The sequence below is a fragment of the Neurospora crassa genome, linkage group I, assembly GCF_000182925.2.
Source record: "Neurospora crassa OR74A linkage group I, whole genome shotgun sequence".
Classification (NCBI taxonomy): domain Eukaryota; kingdom Fungi; phylum Ascomycota; class Sordariomycetes; order Sordariales; family Sordariaceae; genus Neurospora; species Neurospora crassa.
The window spans coordinates 4,283,996-4,300,293 of NC_026501.1; the positions used below are offsets into that span (position 1 = coordinate 4,283,996).

The window sequence follows — 16,298 nt, forward strand, 5'->3', positions numbered from 1 at the left end:
TTTTTTTTTTTTTTTTTTTTTTTTTTTTTTTTTTTCTTTTCTTTTCCTTCTTCCTTGGTCGTTTGCGAAGAGGTAAAACGCGCAAGTTGATGAGTGTCTGAGTGCGTAATTGAGGTTCGGGTGTGCTCTTTCTTATGGAGGATAAAAAAGGAGTGGATGGTTGAGATGGTAAGATTGCTCGCTGTTGGTGATGAGAGTCCAAACAGATTTGACGATGAAACATATGCAAAGGAATACAGTAAATTTCCTCCTGCTTTCTTTCGATGACTGAAGTGATATCTTATTCGCAATGCCAGTAGACCGTGACCGAAATCACAACGATCATTAGTACACTTGAAACTATGGCCTGCACATCAAAGAGGAAAGGATTTGAAGACCGAATGTTTGGTTGATAAATTACTATATAATAGTAGATATCGCTTGAGCTTCAGTCCAGATAAACTACTATACTACTTCCCCCACCAAAACTCGCAATATCTTCTTTCATTACAACATGCAGACCATACCTCTCACAGTCCAGCCAGTACACCCTGGATACCGGGAGTAGCAGCATCCTCTCTCTTTTGCACAAAGGCTTTGAAATCCGCCTTTTGCAACTTCTTACCCGATCCGCCACCGCTCGCCGCACTCCCAGCGGCACCACCGCCACCACCACCTCCTCCTCCTCCTCCCCCAGCACCACCACTGCCCGTAGCCAAGAACTTGGAACGTTCGCGAAGGGCCTCGGGTCCAATGATGAAGAGGTATCCGACCTCGGTAAGGAGCTCGACAATCGCCTGCACCTCCTTGGTCAACGGCCACTCCTTCATTGTCGTCACGTACTTGGCGATATCCTTAGTCACCATCAAGCCACCGGTGGCGTTGACTGAGAACTTCTTGAAGTGCTCAAACAAGAGCGAGTGGACGGCCAGAGCGAGTTCGGAGCTGAATAGCTCAAGGTTGTGGCCGTCGATAGCCAGCGCGGCCTGCGCCGCCACCTTGGAGGCCAAGAACGTGCAGATAGCCTGACAGGTGGGCGTCTGCAGGTCAACGAAGCCTTCAAGGTCGTTGTCGCGGGGCCGGTAGTCCGTCTTCTTCTGGCCCGCCAGGATCTTAGCGACCCAGTTGACCGCTACATCCATGGTACTCTTGAGGACGGCGTTGGTCTTCCGCTCCGTGGCCTCGATGGCTTGCTTGGCTTGGGCCTCCATGCTGCGGCGCAGGGCTGTGTTGGACTCGGCAAGCCGGATCAGCACAGTTGTGATGAACCGCGACATGAGGTTCGTGATGGTGACAGCCGGTTTGATGTGAGGAAGGTACGAGAGGTCAGGTTCTGTCTTGATGTTCTCCTGCGACGTGGCAGTGTCCAAGGCGGCATCGAGGGCAGTCTCAACGTAGACTTGGCCCATGCTGGTAAGGAGAAGGTTGAGCAAGATGTTGATGTCTTTGGGGGTTTCGCTTCCCGAACCCATCTCGAGCGTTCTGCGCACGCTTTCGGCCAACCAGACAATCATGCGCTTGGCGTTCTGTACGCTCAGGCGGCCGTGTTCCTCCGACACTTCGATCTCGTTCTTGTTGCTGCTATTGTCTTGCAGACCGGCAACCTTCAACATCATGCGCTTCTGAGTGGGCGTAAGGTCTGACGAATCGAGTCGCTCCATATAGGCATCTTTAGCGGTTGCCAAAAGCTGAGTGCCCTGTTGGGCAATAGCGGCCATGAAGCCCGAGGGAGCCTTCTTTCTGCGTGAGTGATACAAGGTGAACTTGAAGAGCAACGAATTGTACAGTTCCTCCAGACTCTTCCTTTCCCTGTCGATGTATGAGTTTTGAAGTAGATAGGGGACGAATAATTCCTCTAGTTGCTGATCAAGAGTCTGTGATATTTGTGCAGAGCATGGTTCCGGGTGCTCTGTAAGACCGTGGGTTTTGAGGTCTTCCACCAGGGCACCAATGTAGGATCTCGACGCATGCAAGGAGCGTAAATAGGCGAGCGATGAAATTGTCGTGGCCTTGTCCAGTAGCATCTCTAGCCGTTGTTGAATAGACTGCTGGAAAACACGCTGTATAAACTTGATGAGGACTGTTTCGTAATATGGGAAGGCACGCTTAATGATAAAAGATTCCTCCTGCATCACGATCTTGACCTCGTCAACAAGAGATTGCAGACTGGGCTCGACACCTGGTGGGTCGGAATCGGGATCAGCCAGTTGCTCCCACATCTCGCCATCTGTCGTAACCTCGTCGGTGATGAGCTGGTCTCGGTCGATAAAGAACTGGTGCTGGTTCACGAAGGCGGCGATGACGCTGGCACCGCCGTGGAAATCGTAGAGGACCTTTGCGCACTCCATCATGTCGTCGAAATTTTGCCGGCGGTAACTGTTGTTAAACTGCTTCAGAAGGTCTTGCTCAAGATGCTCGCAGAACTTTTCGAGAGCCTCCCTAGTGTTGTGCTTCCGCGTAGCGCCGTTGGCGATGCCATTGGCACGGAGGCCACCTGTTACCCACGAAAAAGGGTCTAGTCTCTGACTGATGCGCATAAGCTGGCGAGCAATGACGGCGCAGCGAACCTTGTTCTCGGCACCGCCCTGTCTCTGAATCTCCTCGAGCGAGGTGAGTTGGCCTGTCTCGGAAACCTCTGTCCAGCACTGAATCAGGAAGTTAGCGTCCTGCGCCTTCCTCCGTTTCCTATCCAGCTCCTCCAGCTTCTCTCCAATCTGAACGGCAATGTTTCCTCCACCATCAGGCCGGCCGTGTCCGTTCATGGAGCCGCTATTTGTGCTGGAGTTATTCAGGGTCAAGTCGAGGGCCTCGAACTGGGCCATTGACTGGTCTAGCTTCCGACCAAGGGTATCGAGAGTCTGGTCATGTTGAATCTCTGCTCGCCGAACCTGTGATAAGAGCTCTGATTCCTTCTCTTGCAACTCCTCGCTCAGAGTGCCCAACTGTGACAGCGCATTCTCGAAGGTCCGGATGAGGGGCTTGGGGTCAAAGGGGGTGCTCGCACTCGTGGGGTTGGAGCGGCGGTTCGCCGGAAAGGCAGTGTCGGCGAGGGAATCGACAAAGTCGCGTACAATGAAGTCTTTACTGGAGAAGTCGTCAATGGTGAAGCTGGGGCCCTTGGGGAAGAGCCCGGGGCCGGGGGACCTCGTGGTGCCGGGTCCGCCGCGTTCCATGGCGGCGTGTGTCACCTGGCAGGGAGATCGAGAGAGCGCATCAAGCTGGGTGTGTGTTTACGATGGGAGACGCTGTGATTCTCGAGAGTCGAAGTTATTGAAGTTAGGATGGTTGTCGGTGTAGTCGTAGATGCATTACGCGACGCTGCTGAGCTGTTGTCGTATCAACCCATACCGCGGACGGGAGTTGAAGGTAGGTAGAGGTATCTATGCACAGCGTGGAAGGGTGGGTGGTCACCGTTAGGCCTGGGGTGGAGGAGGTGAGGTGTAGCGGGAGGGGTGCCAGGGGCTGTCCGGGGGAGTTGCAGAGCGTCGTGAGGATGTCGTTCCCTGCCGTCGCGGGTACCTCTGCGGGCACGGATTAGGGAATTCCATATGATTGAACCCACCACCACGCCGGGCAACGTACGTCGGCTAGTCGGGTTGGATTGTGTCCCACTTTTTTGTGGCCCGACTTCAACCTGGTCCCTGCGCTTTCTTCAGCCACAGTTCCCTTACCAGTCGTAAGGACAGGTTTTTGGTGGGGAACAGAGGGGAACTTTCAGATGTTTCTTTCCCGAGATAATCTGACATCAGACAGGGATCTCGTGGACGGTTCGAGGGAAGCTGCCAGAGTGGTGGTTTTGGGATGATTTCCCGCTCACTACATACTGACCACGGTGCTGCGGTAGCCAACTGGGGTATGATAGCTGCAAGTAATCCACCTTCAGCAGCCTGTACTTGCCTATCTTTTATAACTTCCAACTGGCCCCATTCTTTTTCTCGTCAGCCTCTCTTTCTGCTCGCTCGTTTTATGCGCAACTAGACCTTCAGCGGTAGACTAGCTCTGAACTGCATCCTGCCATCCTCCTCCTCAACGCGCTCCTTTTCTGTGTCGGCCCGTGTATCCTGCGGTTATCCCAAGACCCTCGCCATCGTCGTCCCAACACTCGTCCTGTTATATCGTACATAGGTATTGCCACAGTCTTCCGGCCGAGGTGCGACAAGGCCCATTGCGACGACCGTTGCGCGACAGCCTCCACGTCAACATGTTCAAACCACGGGATATCGAAGCCTACCGGCGCGATGAGAAACTCGGCCACAAAATGCTTACGCCCGAAGAGAGGATAAGGCTGCTCAAGGTACGTCTGCTCCTGATGCGTCATGGCTTAGAGAGTTGACTGCTAACCTTTGGGATAGCCCTATCTGCCTTCGCCCCCTTTGCACCCCTCGGAGCAAGCCAGCAAACGAGCAATGGAAGAGCAACAGAGGCTAGGAGTACGGCGCTTTCTGAAGACGCACTGGCACCTGCTGGTCTTTACTATTATACATGCTCTGTTCTCGCTCTACATCCGAATCCGCCAAGCATACCACCAAGTCTTCAACAAAGTGTCTTCCATTTATCACCACCACCACCGAGCGCCCGATCTGATTTACAACGATGTCAAGGACCTGCGAAGGCTACCAAACCACCTAAGTGTTATCTTGACCTTGGACGAGGACGCTAGAGGCGGTACCGGCCTGGCCAAGCTGATTGAGGAAGCTTCGGACATTGCTGCTTGGTGCGCAAGTGCCCGGATTCCTCAGCTATCCATTTATGAAAAAACCGGTACGTGGATCTTCCACCACGGAGCCTGACTCCAACTCCAAAGCTAAGAAAGAAAAGACTAACATCATTTCCCGCCAATCAGGAACATTGAAGGGTTATCTTCCTCGCGTTCACAGATCCATGACACAAAAGCTTGCCGCATACTTCGGACCGAACACTCCCGGCATTGGGATCAGAGCGCCTCACTGTCCTTCGATGGAGACGGCCCCAACTCTTGCCGCAAGCCGTAGCGAGAACGATGGCATCAAGCATCTCTCAGTCATGATTCTATCAGCGGAGGACGGCCGCGATTCCATAGTCGATCTCACCAAAACCCTCGCTGATATGTCTCAGCGGGGCAAGATTTCGACTTCGGATATCACAATTGAGCTAGTCGATGCGGAGTTGAGCGAGAGTGTCATGGGCGAACCGGACCTCCTTCTTTTGTTTGGTCCCCGTGTCGAACTGGTTGGCTATCCTCCATGGCAAGTTCGCTTGACTGAGATCTCTCATGTCCAGGACAATGAGGGGGTCAATTATCAGGTTTTCTATCGGGGACTTTTGAAGTATGCCGGCGCACAAATGCGCTGGGGAAGGTAGAACCGAGCTGTGCCAGGTGGTCAGTGGCTGGAACCCGAATGCGATCGACTTAATCGAGTGACGGAGTGATTGGATTCAACTGGCGGTTAACACATGAGGTTTATAGATTTTCGACTCTGCAAGCATGCGAGCGGGGAATGTTTATCTGTTCATTATTATTCTATCTGGTGCATTGGAAGTTTCCTCAGCCGAAAGGGGATGTCTGCTATTCGGGTGGAGAGAGATTTGATTGAGCCGGAGACAAGAGTGAACTGGGAGAAAGATTTTGATCACCCAAAAATGGCTCGCGACTCGGACTGGCTGAAATAAAGAAACAGTATTAGAATGGAATATGTAAGGAGATGCAATGGTCAATATCAAAAGGACAGGACTGAAGTGGTCGGCTCAGGACATATGCCTGCATCAGCCACTCATGACGTTCCGCTACCATGCAGCCTTGTCCTAAAAGGCAGAGGTAAGATGATTCAGCCACACCTTGGTGTGGGGCTCTCTGTTTATTGCAGTTTAGCCTTGCGGTTGCCCCGTAACAAAGTTTCACTTCATTCGCCCAATTTGTATTTTACGAAAGGTGAGTTGAGCTCCCAAAAAGACAGGACACTCCACCAATCCACTGGACACAGTAGTGTATTGAGTTATCTAAACCAGTTTCACTAACCATGTCTCAATCAGAAAAGGAAAACCAGGGGAGTGGGGAAGGGAAGACTCAAGATATGGCCATTTTCAGCCCACCCGTAGTTCGTTCAGGCGCTGGCGCCCTCAACCGGGCTCTGTTCACAAAGACTGTCAACCTGGCTGCCGCCGCCGTTAACGATAACCGTCTTATATCCAAGTACAGAAAAGAGCTTGAGCACAGCAAGGAGCTCTTGCGCCAGGACAGACTGTCTCCTATTGTGAACCACCCAGACAAGGCCCTCGCCGACCAGGGAAAGAAATGCCTGCTTCTTAGCCCCAACGTCAAGGCACCAGGTTAGAAAAATCATGGCCATCAAAAACATAATCGAAGACTAATCATCTTGTCTGCTTTTTTCTTTCTTTCAGAACCAGAGACTTGGGGGGCTGCTCTCAAGGAAGGTGTCCAGAAGAAGGAGTTGTCTGTTATTCCTTATGAGCTCCAGCTCAACTATGACTACTGGACATATCGTATGAAACCTGTATCAAGACCCTCCTCATACCAGTTTCACTTAATTAACGGTTGCCTGCAGATGATATCATCACCTCTATTCTTCCAGAGGAACTTCACGACGATATCCCCTCTGGCTTCAACACCGCTGGCCATGTCGGTGAGTTGAGAATGGACACTGGCCTGCCCTTCTCTCAGCTTGTTGTTCTAACCAGAGTCCAGCCCACATGAACCTACGCGAGCGTTACATCCCCTACAAGAAGGTGATTGCCGAGGTCATCCTGGACAAGACCACCAACATCCGAACCGTCATCAACAAGGTTGACAATGTCGGAGCCGAATCCGAGTTCAGGACCTTCCAGTATGAGGTTTTGGCTGGTCCCGACGACATGCAGGTTCAGGTCACCGAGAACGCCTGCTCTTTCGAGTTTGACTACTCAAAGGTGTACTGGAACAGCAAGCTGGAAGCGGAGCATCGCAGGCTCATCAACATGTTCGAGCCCGGCGAGGTAGTGTGTGATGTCATGGCTGGCATAGGCCCCTTTGCGGTTCCGGCTGGCAAGAAGGGCGTCTTTGTTTGGGCTAACGACATGAATCCCGAGAGCAACAAGTACATGCAGGTGGCCATCAACAGGAACAAGGTATGATCTTTTCCATCATCACAGATCCTGCTTTCTGGTTTTTTTTGGGGGGGATCTAACCTAGCACCCAGGTCTCGCAATACGTCCGCCCCATCTGCGAAGACGGCCGGACCTTCATCCACCACGCCGCCGACTCAGTCCTCGAAGCCCACAAGAACGGCGAGCACGTCCTCATCGCCCCCAAGCCGCCCTCGCGCGCCAAGAAGGCTCCCAAGCCCGAGCCCAAGCGCGTCGACATCCCGCCCACCATCTCGCACTTCGTCATGAACCTGCCCGCCACCGCCATCGAGTTCCTGGGTTGCTACCGCGGTGTGTACGCCGGCCACGAGGACCTTTTCTCTGCCGAGAGCGGTCGCAAACTGCCCCTCGTGCACGTCCACTGCTTCTCCTTCAAGGCTGATGATGAGACACCCCTCAACGATATTTGTGAGAGGATCACCAAGTATCTGGGCTTCCCTGTCAAACCGGGTAATCCGGATGTCGAGGGCGAGGTGGCGGTTCATGATGTTAGGGATGTGGCGCCGGCTAAGAGAATGTTTTGCGCTAGCTTCAGGATTCCGAGGGAGGTTGCATTTGCGGAGAGAGTTTAAGGTAGCGATTTTGCGGCTTTTGCCAACTGGATGGCTGGACGGCCGGCTACTGGACGCTCTGCCTAAGTGATCGGTGGTCTATGGCTTTTCAAAGTTGACTTTGGTCCATTGCAAGCTGGAAGAGGATGGATGGATACCCCGTATATTACGGAAACGCTTGGGAAAGAGGTCTTGACGTTCGTCGGCGATCTTGGGGGACTTCTACGTTTACCTAGTCAAAAACTATCTTGCCCAGGTTGCGCTGTGAGCTAGCTGGGAAAAGGAACAAGTTCAAGAGACATGTGTGACTGACTCGGAGGCAAGGGGATTCATCGTCATCCTCAACAAGTTTGTGTCATTCGAGTATCACCGTGACTGAATGAGAGCAACAACGAAGGCAATGACAAACCTTTGACACTACTACTACTTCCGCCGAATGAGTTAAGGAAATCGACACGAAGACACGTGGCTAGTGAACCGAATCTCGCGGGTCATCCCGCTGTACGGCCGACTCCAGTCAGTCGTCTTGACTCGATTCTCTTGGTAGTCTCTCCACTTCATCTCAGTTTCGCTAGAAAAGTGTTGGAGTGTGAAAGGTGATGATGATGTGATCGATGGGCACACTCTCGGGGGTGTGTATTGAGAGAAGAGAGCGGGCGCTAGTGTCATTCATATCCACCTCAGCTTTCCTCCTACTACAACATTGGACAACGCGGGCATGTGATGAAGGAAGGGAGGAAAGCTTGATGGACGATAGACAGGTACCGGTGTTAGAATCCCTGCTTCAAGACTAGCATGTTTTTGTCATGGCTGAACACGGTCTCAATCGCCATCTCGTGATTCGTTTCGTTTTATTTCCCCTGTCGAAGTCGTCATCGGTCGATAACCGTTAGCTACTTCCCCCTAACCTGTAGGTACTAGGTCTTGCTGTATAGAGGTATGGATGTTATCAGTCGGTCAACCGCTCCGGTAACGGTGAAACATTCAATCTCCATATTGAAACCCTGCTTCTCGTCTTCTTTTATCTGCTTCTGCATGACCGTCGGGGATCTACGTCTAGGTTTTAGTTTAGTGTTGGCTTTATTTCCGACTCAGGTACCTAGCGAGCCTATTTGGCCATGCCACGAAGTCAAACGGCGTCGCTTGGCGGTCTGGCTTTCCCCCTTCCCATTTCATCCATTCCGGTACTTGAACTTTCTTATCCATAGAGGTAGCGATGCAGCACTGTTAGCCATTGAACCTTCCTGCTTCATGATTGCTCGGGGCAAAGAAGGGGATGGGAGAGTGTATTTTCCTTTTCTTTTTTTTTTTCTTTTTTTTCTTTTTCTTCTTTTTTTTTTTTCTTTGTTGAGTGGGTGTGGGATGGTGGTGATGTCCAGAAGGACATGCCATGGAAGGAACCACTTAAAAGCGACACTGGCCTAAAAGTTGAAGCCCTGTACTTTACCTGCAACTAAGTAGAGGTAGCTTCCACAGCTTCTCAAGTGGAAGCCAGAGGTTCTGAATTACACTGATCCTGCACAGCCGGAGGAGCTGCCTTGTCCTTAGCACTTTCCGTTTCTCTCCAGGAAGCCTTCAAGATTTTGAACTGTGTTGAATTCTGGTTAAGTCTCCCGTCTTTGCCGATCTCAACCTCTTCCCATTGCAGAGAGTTGGCAAGTGCAGACGACGGAAACCGGCGAGCATTGGCCAACAGGTGGTGTGAACTGGAAGTGATGCTTGCGATAGCACTCAACGGTCCTCTTCGGTTATTGCACTTTGGATGGCTACGTCCGCGCTAGGGAATGATACCCTGGATGCTTCTGCAGTACAAATAGACTCACGAACGCTCATTACAATTCTCGACACCCAGTGCTTCGATGCCGATACGTGGCATACGTGATCCAATTCGTTTGCCATGTTCCTTCCCTAAGTATGTAGTCGTCATGTTTTCGCAAAGTCTAGCGATATGCAAGGTCCACAAGACACTGGGTTCCACCGCGAGCCTCAAGTGCTTGGCCCTTTTGATTGAGATCCTGTGTGCATCAATTGGATTAAACACACGTCCGAACCGGCGGGTGAGCTCATGTGCCGTCGAAGTAGGTATCTCTTGGCTGGCATCTACCTGCCACTATCTTTGTATTGCACGCATCGGCCCGAGGGTGGGCTGGAAGAAACATGCCATCACCACATATGAAGCTGGAGCAAGTCAAGATCGGATAGTGGACATATCGATTGATCAAGAAGGGGAACCATCATTGGGTGTTATCAGCGAAAAAGTTCGAGCTTCCTTGGTACCATAGTAGTCGATAGATAGATGGACGGACACCTCTATATAGATGAGCGGGTGGTGGTGTGGTGGTAGAGATTTAGATTGCTTGCATGTCTCGGTCAACGCATGGCGTTTCGTCAGTGCACCTCGGCGTGTGCGCATGTGTCTTTTTAGTGCAGTTGTATTATCTTCTAGGTAGGTATGTAATGGTGTTGTTGTGTTCCGTGGGACGTCGGAAAATCCATGTTGTGTTGGTGTAATGGGAATTGATGAATCTGTCGATACACATTACCGGTAAGGGTCAATCAGTGTCTTGCCGCGTAACTGACTGCTTATGTCTTGACGACTTGCATACCTGCTACTGTTGGTAGTCCTGGAATCAACAAGGTGTGCGGTGCTTGGTGTCACGAACAGTTCTCTATACATGGGTTATGCGGAAGCTATAGTTCTTCAACGTCCACATGTCTGTGACTAGCCGGCTAGTCAATGTTTTCAGTTGATTATCAAGGAAAAGGAGATGACATTCTTTATGGGACAATAATGTGTGGTCAAAGGGTGTTCTCAAAAGCCAACGTTCGTCAGTCTCTCGTCAGTCCTTATCGCGAACTTACCTCGTTAATTAACAGGTTATTCGTGATGCCCTTGATGCTGCAAAGATCCTTGCGGAAATCCCTGGAGAATAGGCGGTCCCCCAAAACTTACCGACCAATGGAGACGCGGAAAGAAGGCTAGAAGAGGATATGTGCGCGAGTGAAATTGAAAGTCAAGGGAAGAGGAGGGAGGATTACTGACTACACAAACTGTAAAATAGGGCCGGAGAGAATCTCCCTCTCCTCAGGCTGTCAAATTCGGCTCGAATGATGTTCACCCCAACTAGGGCAGTATATGAGGGTAGGAACTGATGCAACGAGACTCCCCGGAAATGCAGTCAATGGTCAATGAGGCAGGCACATCGTGGTTGATGGCAGGGTGTGGTAGTATCAATACCCAAGGATAATCACATCCGCGGGCCGAGTTCGCATACCCGCATGTCTTTGTGCTCGTTGAACTCAGTTATCTGATAGTGCACTGCACATTTACACAAAATCTTCTGAACAGTGTATGGTGTGCACAGTATTTTGTGGAGGGTACGGAGAAAAAGTATCACATATCACATTACATGCAGCAATACTAGTAAAAGGACCATGTATGTGATGGCAAGGAACTAGGGGACGTTGTATGCAAAGGAATACCAACTCGGTGGCCGGGTGACGGCCCAAGTGCGGTGATAAGGGACGGGCGGGAGCTATCGAAGTCGTCATGAATGTCTTGAAAGACTGGTTAGACATTGTTGACTACACGGGGCGGGGAAAGAAACGGTGAAAGCAAAGCAAGATAGGGCAGGGAAAGATAAAATTCGAGACAACCGGGTTTCCTGTTGCTTGACGATGTTCCAGAAGGACAACAAAGGAACCGATAGGGGAACAAGGGGTCTAGACTCTAGAAGAGGTACTCCTTCGCGGTACCCTTCCATTCCGATCTCATCTGTCAATGTCCCTTCGCTTCCGTGTGTACCGCTTCCGTCCCGCTGATGATCACCGAATCCTCTTCCGGGATGGGGAACAATGAGCGGCTTTTTGAGTAGATGGCGCGTTTATGAAGTCTTATCGGACCTAAGTATCTCTAAAGTTGGGTGGAGGATGATTGGCCAATCACCGGCATCCAAACGCTCTAGCTGAGACCGAGTACGGCAAGTCAACACTCAAATGGTGACCATGAGTCGAGTCCATCGGTCAGCGTTTCAATGCCTTGGAATTCAGCTTCAAAGGATGAAGCATTTCATTGGTTAGATGACTGCACGGTTTCTTCTTCCAATTATGAGGAGCTCCTGTACAAACGGCAGAGATGGTGTTAGAATATTGCACGACTCGTTATCAGTTCCTCCGTACATTAAACCCGTAGCTGGTAGAACATGAGGATAAGAACTTGTTGACGGTGGATATTGGCAAGAGCCGCAGTTATCATTTAATTCGATCAAAGATGAGCGGATGAATACCTTCTGGAGTTGTAGGTATGTACTTCCTCACCTGCGGGTCAAACCTACCCAGAAGAAAAGAAAGATGGAAGGACCCGTCGATGATGACATTGAGAAGATCCTGAAATATATTATTATTGCAGGCGTAGAACTAAGGCAAAGGAAGGCTCCAAACCTTTACCCGTCACCTCATACCGAAGTCTTTCGTCCTCAGGCCCTCAACCAAGCACGGTAAATAGGGTGATGTCAGAAGTCCCGACTTGCCGGTTCGGTTCCCCATGCTGTCATTCCATGTTCGTTCGACCATCGGTTCGGCTCAGTTCGTCCGAGCGACCAACCACCTTGCCCATGGCCGTTTTACTTACTCCATATGTTTAGCAATTTTTGGATTTATCACTGAACCCGTGAGATTCTAAATATATGCAGAGGTAGGTATAAAGTTTGCTATATCCGGCCACTGGGGTTTAATCTTGGCATTCGAGATTTCGATTTACCCTCTGACGACATTGTGCTGCTCTGCCGCTTTGTTTGGTCGTTGATCGGTAGAGCAATCCCTATATGAATAGCAGTCAGCAGTTTTGGATCGCTATTCTTTGCCCTTCATTCCGTTTATCAGTGGCCCTTGATATAGGACTAAGTACTTATCTCAATTCCACTTGGGGCTGTCCAGTTGGAACAGGTGGGGTTCACCTACCAGCATCTACTTCATTAACCTATGCGTGTACTGCGATTAGGATCCATGTTACTTTCTTGTGTAACGCAAGTGTACGGTTGATGCCTACCTTCTCTGTCGGGCAGTAGCAATTGCGCTTCCGTAGCCAGTTGATATGTGCTCCTGTATCTCTTGGGGTTGTGAAGCCATGCCGTTCCTGACCTGAAGAAATAGATACCCTTCACGGTAACAATTCTGGTCCCTTCATACCGGAACAATCCTCATTTCTCGTTTCCGGGCATTTGTTCTCGCCTTGAGGTCCGGTGCTGGTCCCATAGAAAGTAAGTTTATGATATCTGGGTGATCAACTCCTGATAGGCTTGCGTGTTCAAGACACAGTGTGGTTGGCGCTTGCAGGCTTTGGAGAAGCTTTTTGAGCGAGCCTCGAACTTTCAACTTGATACCTCCTTTACATCTCCTGGGCTGCCAATCTGAGCGCGTATGCTAATTGCTGTTATGTTAAGGTACCTGTTGGGGAGGGTGGGGAGGTGGCTTTCTATTTGTTTTCAACTCTGCTTTAATGCCGACAACTACTGTCGGCCAGCTTGGGTTGATGAAAGCCAAGAAAGTGCTGCCGACGTCGTCATCACCTCATCTTGTCTTTACCTCCGCCCTTCAACCGATAGCGAGCATAAGTACTGCATAAAAACCGAGGGATCACCATACCCGCTCACCCGAAAAACATGTTGATGGATAATGATGCCGATTACAGCATAGAGCAGAATCTATGCAAATCTATGTATCCTGGAAGGCTGTGTATATAGCCGATCGGTTTCAACTGGTTTCTCGGACCCAGCTCGTGGATCGCTCCACACATTCCGCAATTTAACGCCCCGTGGTACACCACAGACACTGCATGGAAGAATGAAATGGGGTGGCGGTGGAGTTTCTGGGGATCAAAGTCCGGGGTAACCGCCTTAACAGGTCAAGAAATTTGCTCCCGTGACGACGAATCCCCAGGCTCAACACCATGGTTTCCTCTTTGGCAACCCAAGCCCATACGCTGGTTTGACGGGCATGGGCTCACGGATTATCCGATTCTGCCGGGGTGAGGGTGCCAAACCACTGCAAATCACTTGTCGTGAGTTGCGAGCGCTGCTTGTTGCTTGCTAACTGCCGGTACAACCAAGTAGGTAGTCTAACTATCTAATTAACAGGTCACGAGCATCTCCAGATCTCCTTTCGTATACTTGGGGCGGGTTTCAGTTGTCAAAAGCGGGGTAGATTGGGCATGTACTTCCAAATGTGCATCTTGAAGGGCTTAATGCATGTCAGCCCCTTTCAGAGGTCGGGGTGCTCTAGAAGAAGCCTGGTTCGAGAACAATAAGCCCTTTTTTTTGTCACACTTGTTACTTACGTGATAGGGCAGCGCGGAAACATGGACAGAATTATCGATCAAACGTGCAGTTTTTCGCTCTTCTTCTGTTCGGCAACGGCACTGGATGTTTGACGAGTTCGCCGGGCGAAGCCATGATGACCATGATCCATATCCAAACGCTACCATCTGGCCGAGGGAAATCCTTTCTTGACGCCGGGAGAAGTCGGAGCAACGCAGGTAGATTTTGGTCGAGCATGTTTGAATATGAACATGCCGTTCCGTCGGCAGGTGTTTCCATATCATGTGCCAACCTCAAGGGACAGACCGCAGGCAGTGTATGAAAATGCTAAATTGCCGAGTTGCTTGCATCAGCTCAAGGGACAGACCGCAGGCAGTGTATGAAAATGCTAAATTGCCGAGTTGCTTGCATCGATGTCGTCTTGGGGGTCTCGGTCGTTCTCGGTTTTCTGGAAGGGAGGGATGTGCAGATGGGCGAAGAAGTGTCGAAGTGGGAAAGGCCGAACTTGTCCAAGCGAGGCCGGGCTGTTGTTCCCTGGCTCCCTCGCCGTGGGCCTCTGGAAGATCATGGATGGCAAGTACCTGGTGTACCTTACCAGTGTCCAGTACCTAGAGTAGCTCCTTCCTTCTAGACTCCCGGTACCGGTACATCACAGGTGGAGAATCTGCCCTGTGCTTGAAGAATCAAACTTCATCTGGGGTGACTCGAGAGTGTAGGTAGCGACGAGGGGCGACCAATGAGACACTGTCGGTCGACTGAGTGCCATCCAAGGTTGAGGTTGAAATTTTCTTCTGGATGGCCCTGATGACCAAAACGACCGTTCTCGAGTACCACTGTGCACCCCCATGACGGTCCGAAGCGCGGGGGTTGCCGTGCGACGTAACGGCCGGGGACTTTGAACAATTTCACAAGTTTACAGGCACGAGGGTGCTCTTTGCTCGACTTATCCGCCCGATTTTCGTCCCGTCTGTGCTGGTGCGGGGGTCGCAAGGTACGGCGCTCCGGAATAAGTCGAGATCGAGGCTGTCGTCTTTGAAAGTTAACATGTTCAACCTACCTGGAGTTTCTACTTCGGTGTAGCCGGAACTTTGTGACCGGTGAGCAAAGAGGTGACCCAAGGGCCTTGACAAGTTGACGGAGGGTGGCATCACAAATTGCCCTTGGTTGAACCCCCCAAACCCGCGGACGACTGAATTGAGCAAAGAAAAGCATGGAACCCGCACAGGCGCAATGCAATTTAAGGGACCGAGGACCGAGTTAATGAATGAAAGCATGAAACCAATGCTGGGATTGAACGCCTGGCGCCGGACAACAAACTCCCGTCTTTGTGACTAATGTGACTAAAGAGAAACAGCCGTTTGACCAGGCAGAGCAGTCGAGAAGGTCACATGGGCCAGGCGTGCCTTGATTGTCCCCTGTCCACCTCATCCCATTCCATCCGGACCATCCAGAACACTTCAGCTTCAACGTGGTGAAGCGGGCCAACCGCGAGCCTCCGTTATTCGTAGGTGGCCCCGAAGCTCACCCAAGTCACCAAAGTCACGAAAGACGGTCCTCGTCAATGTCCGCCGTGTCCGCGTTATCTCCCAGAAAACTTCAAAATGCCCTTCTCCATCAGGCCGTCTGACATTGCGGCAGGGCTTCCACGCTTCAACGTTAACGGATTCTCAGTCCCGACTCTCGAAACTCACTCATCACCTGGTGCCGGAAATTGCTTCATCAGATTTTGGACTCGCCTTGCCCCTTCTCGAGTTCACGCTTGCTTGGGCTTGTTCCTTTGGATGCACGGGCACTTCCAGACCGCCTCAGGTGCCGTTGTCTTGCTTCTCTCGACGTTCGGCAGCACACGGAATAGAGCAGCATTGAGGACGAGTTTTTTTTTTTTTTTTTTTTTTTTTTTTTTTTTTTTTTTTTCCTTTGCCTGCGTAGCTCGCTTCCTACCCTGAAATCCCTGCTCCTCATTTGGACGTCGTCCCCCAATCGCGAATCGCCGAGCGACTCTGGCAGGCTTTTTGGCCGCTGTACCCCAGTGCTTGTTGGGAATTGTACCTAGGGTAGGTATGTAATTCCATTTCTTTTCCCCAGATTGTTAGTACCGTAAGGTGAGGTTGATTTACTACGGTGACCAGCACTCAACAACCGCCAGTCATTTAATGCTCTTGCATACTTCTCGAAAAGTAAAGGTAGACAAGGCTGGAAATGAGCTTGTAGGTATACTATGGCTGTTTGCGAACTGTATGATCATGCTTTGGACCATCACCTTACATAGTACACTGCGGTTAGCCCATCGTGACCTCTGACCCACATATAAGTCTGCAGTTGTCGAGAGGAGTGA

The 16,298-nt window shown here is 50.9% G+C and overlaps 3 protein-coding genes across 3 annotated transcripts; 2 read left to right on the plus strand and 1 right to left on the minus strand.

Annotated features, from left to right (window-relative positions):
* Positions 1-212: 212 nt before the first annotated feature.
* NCU09313 (exocyst complex component Sec10) lies at positions 213-3,501 on the minus strand. The gene has a single exon (XM_958862.3). It carries the CDS (start codon positions 3,150-3,152, stop codon positions 510-512), a length of 2,643 nt encoding a protein of 880 aa, XP_963955.1. The 5' UTR covers positions 3,153-3,501; the 3' UTR covers positions 213-509.
* A 178-nt stretch (positions 3,502-3,679) lies between these two features.
* NCU09312 (di-trans,poly-cis-decaprenylcistransferase) lies at positions 3,680-5,742 on the plus strand. The gene is made up of 3 exons (XM_958861.3): positions 3,680-4,273; positions 4,332-4,740; positions 4,823-5,742. Exons 1-3 carry the CDS (start codon positions 4,181-4,183, stop codon positions 5,317-5,319), a joined length of 999 nt encoding a protein of 332 aa, XP_963954.2. The 5' UTR covers positions 3,680-4,180; the 3' UTR covers positions 5,320-5,742.
* A 159-nt stretch (positions 5,743-5,901) lies between these two features.
* Positions 5,902-8,339, plus strand: met-10 (methionine-10). Its single transcript, XM_958860.3, has 5 exons — positions 5,902-6,285; positions 6,358-6,459; positions 6,522-6,599; positions 6,662-7,080; positions 7,152-8,339. The coding sequence occupies exons 1-5, from the start codon at positions 5,976-5,978 to the stop codon at positions 7,668-7,670; spliced, it is 1,428 nt and encodes a 475-aa protein (XP_963953.2). The 5' UTR covers positions 5,902-5,975; the 3' UTR covers positions 7,671-8,339.
* Positions 8,340-16,298: the final 7,959 nt, after the last annotated feature.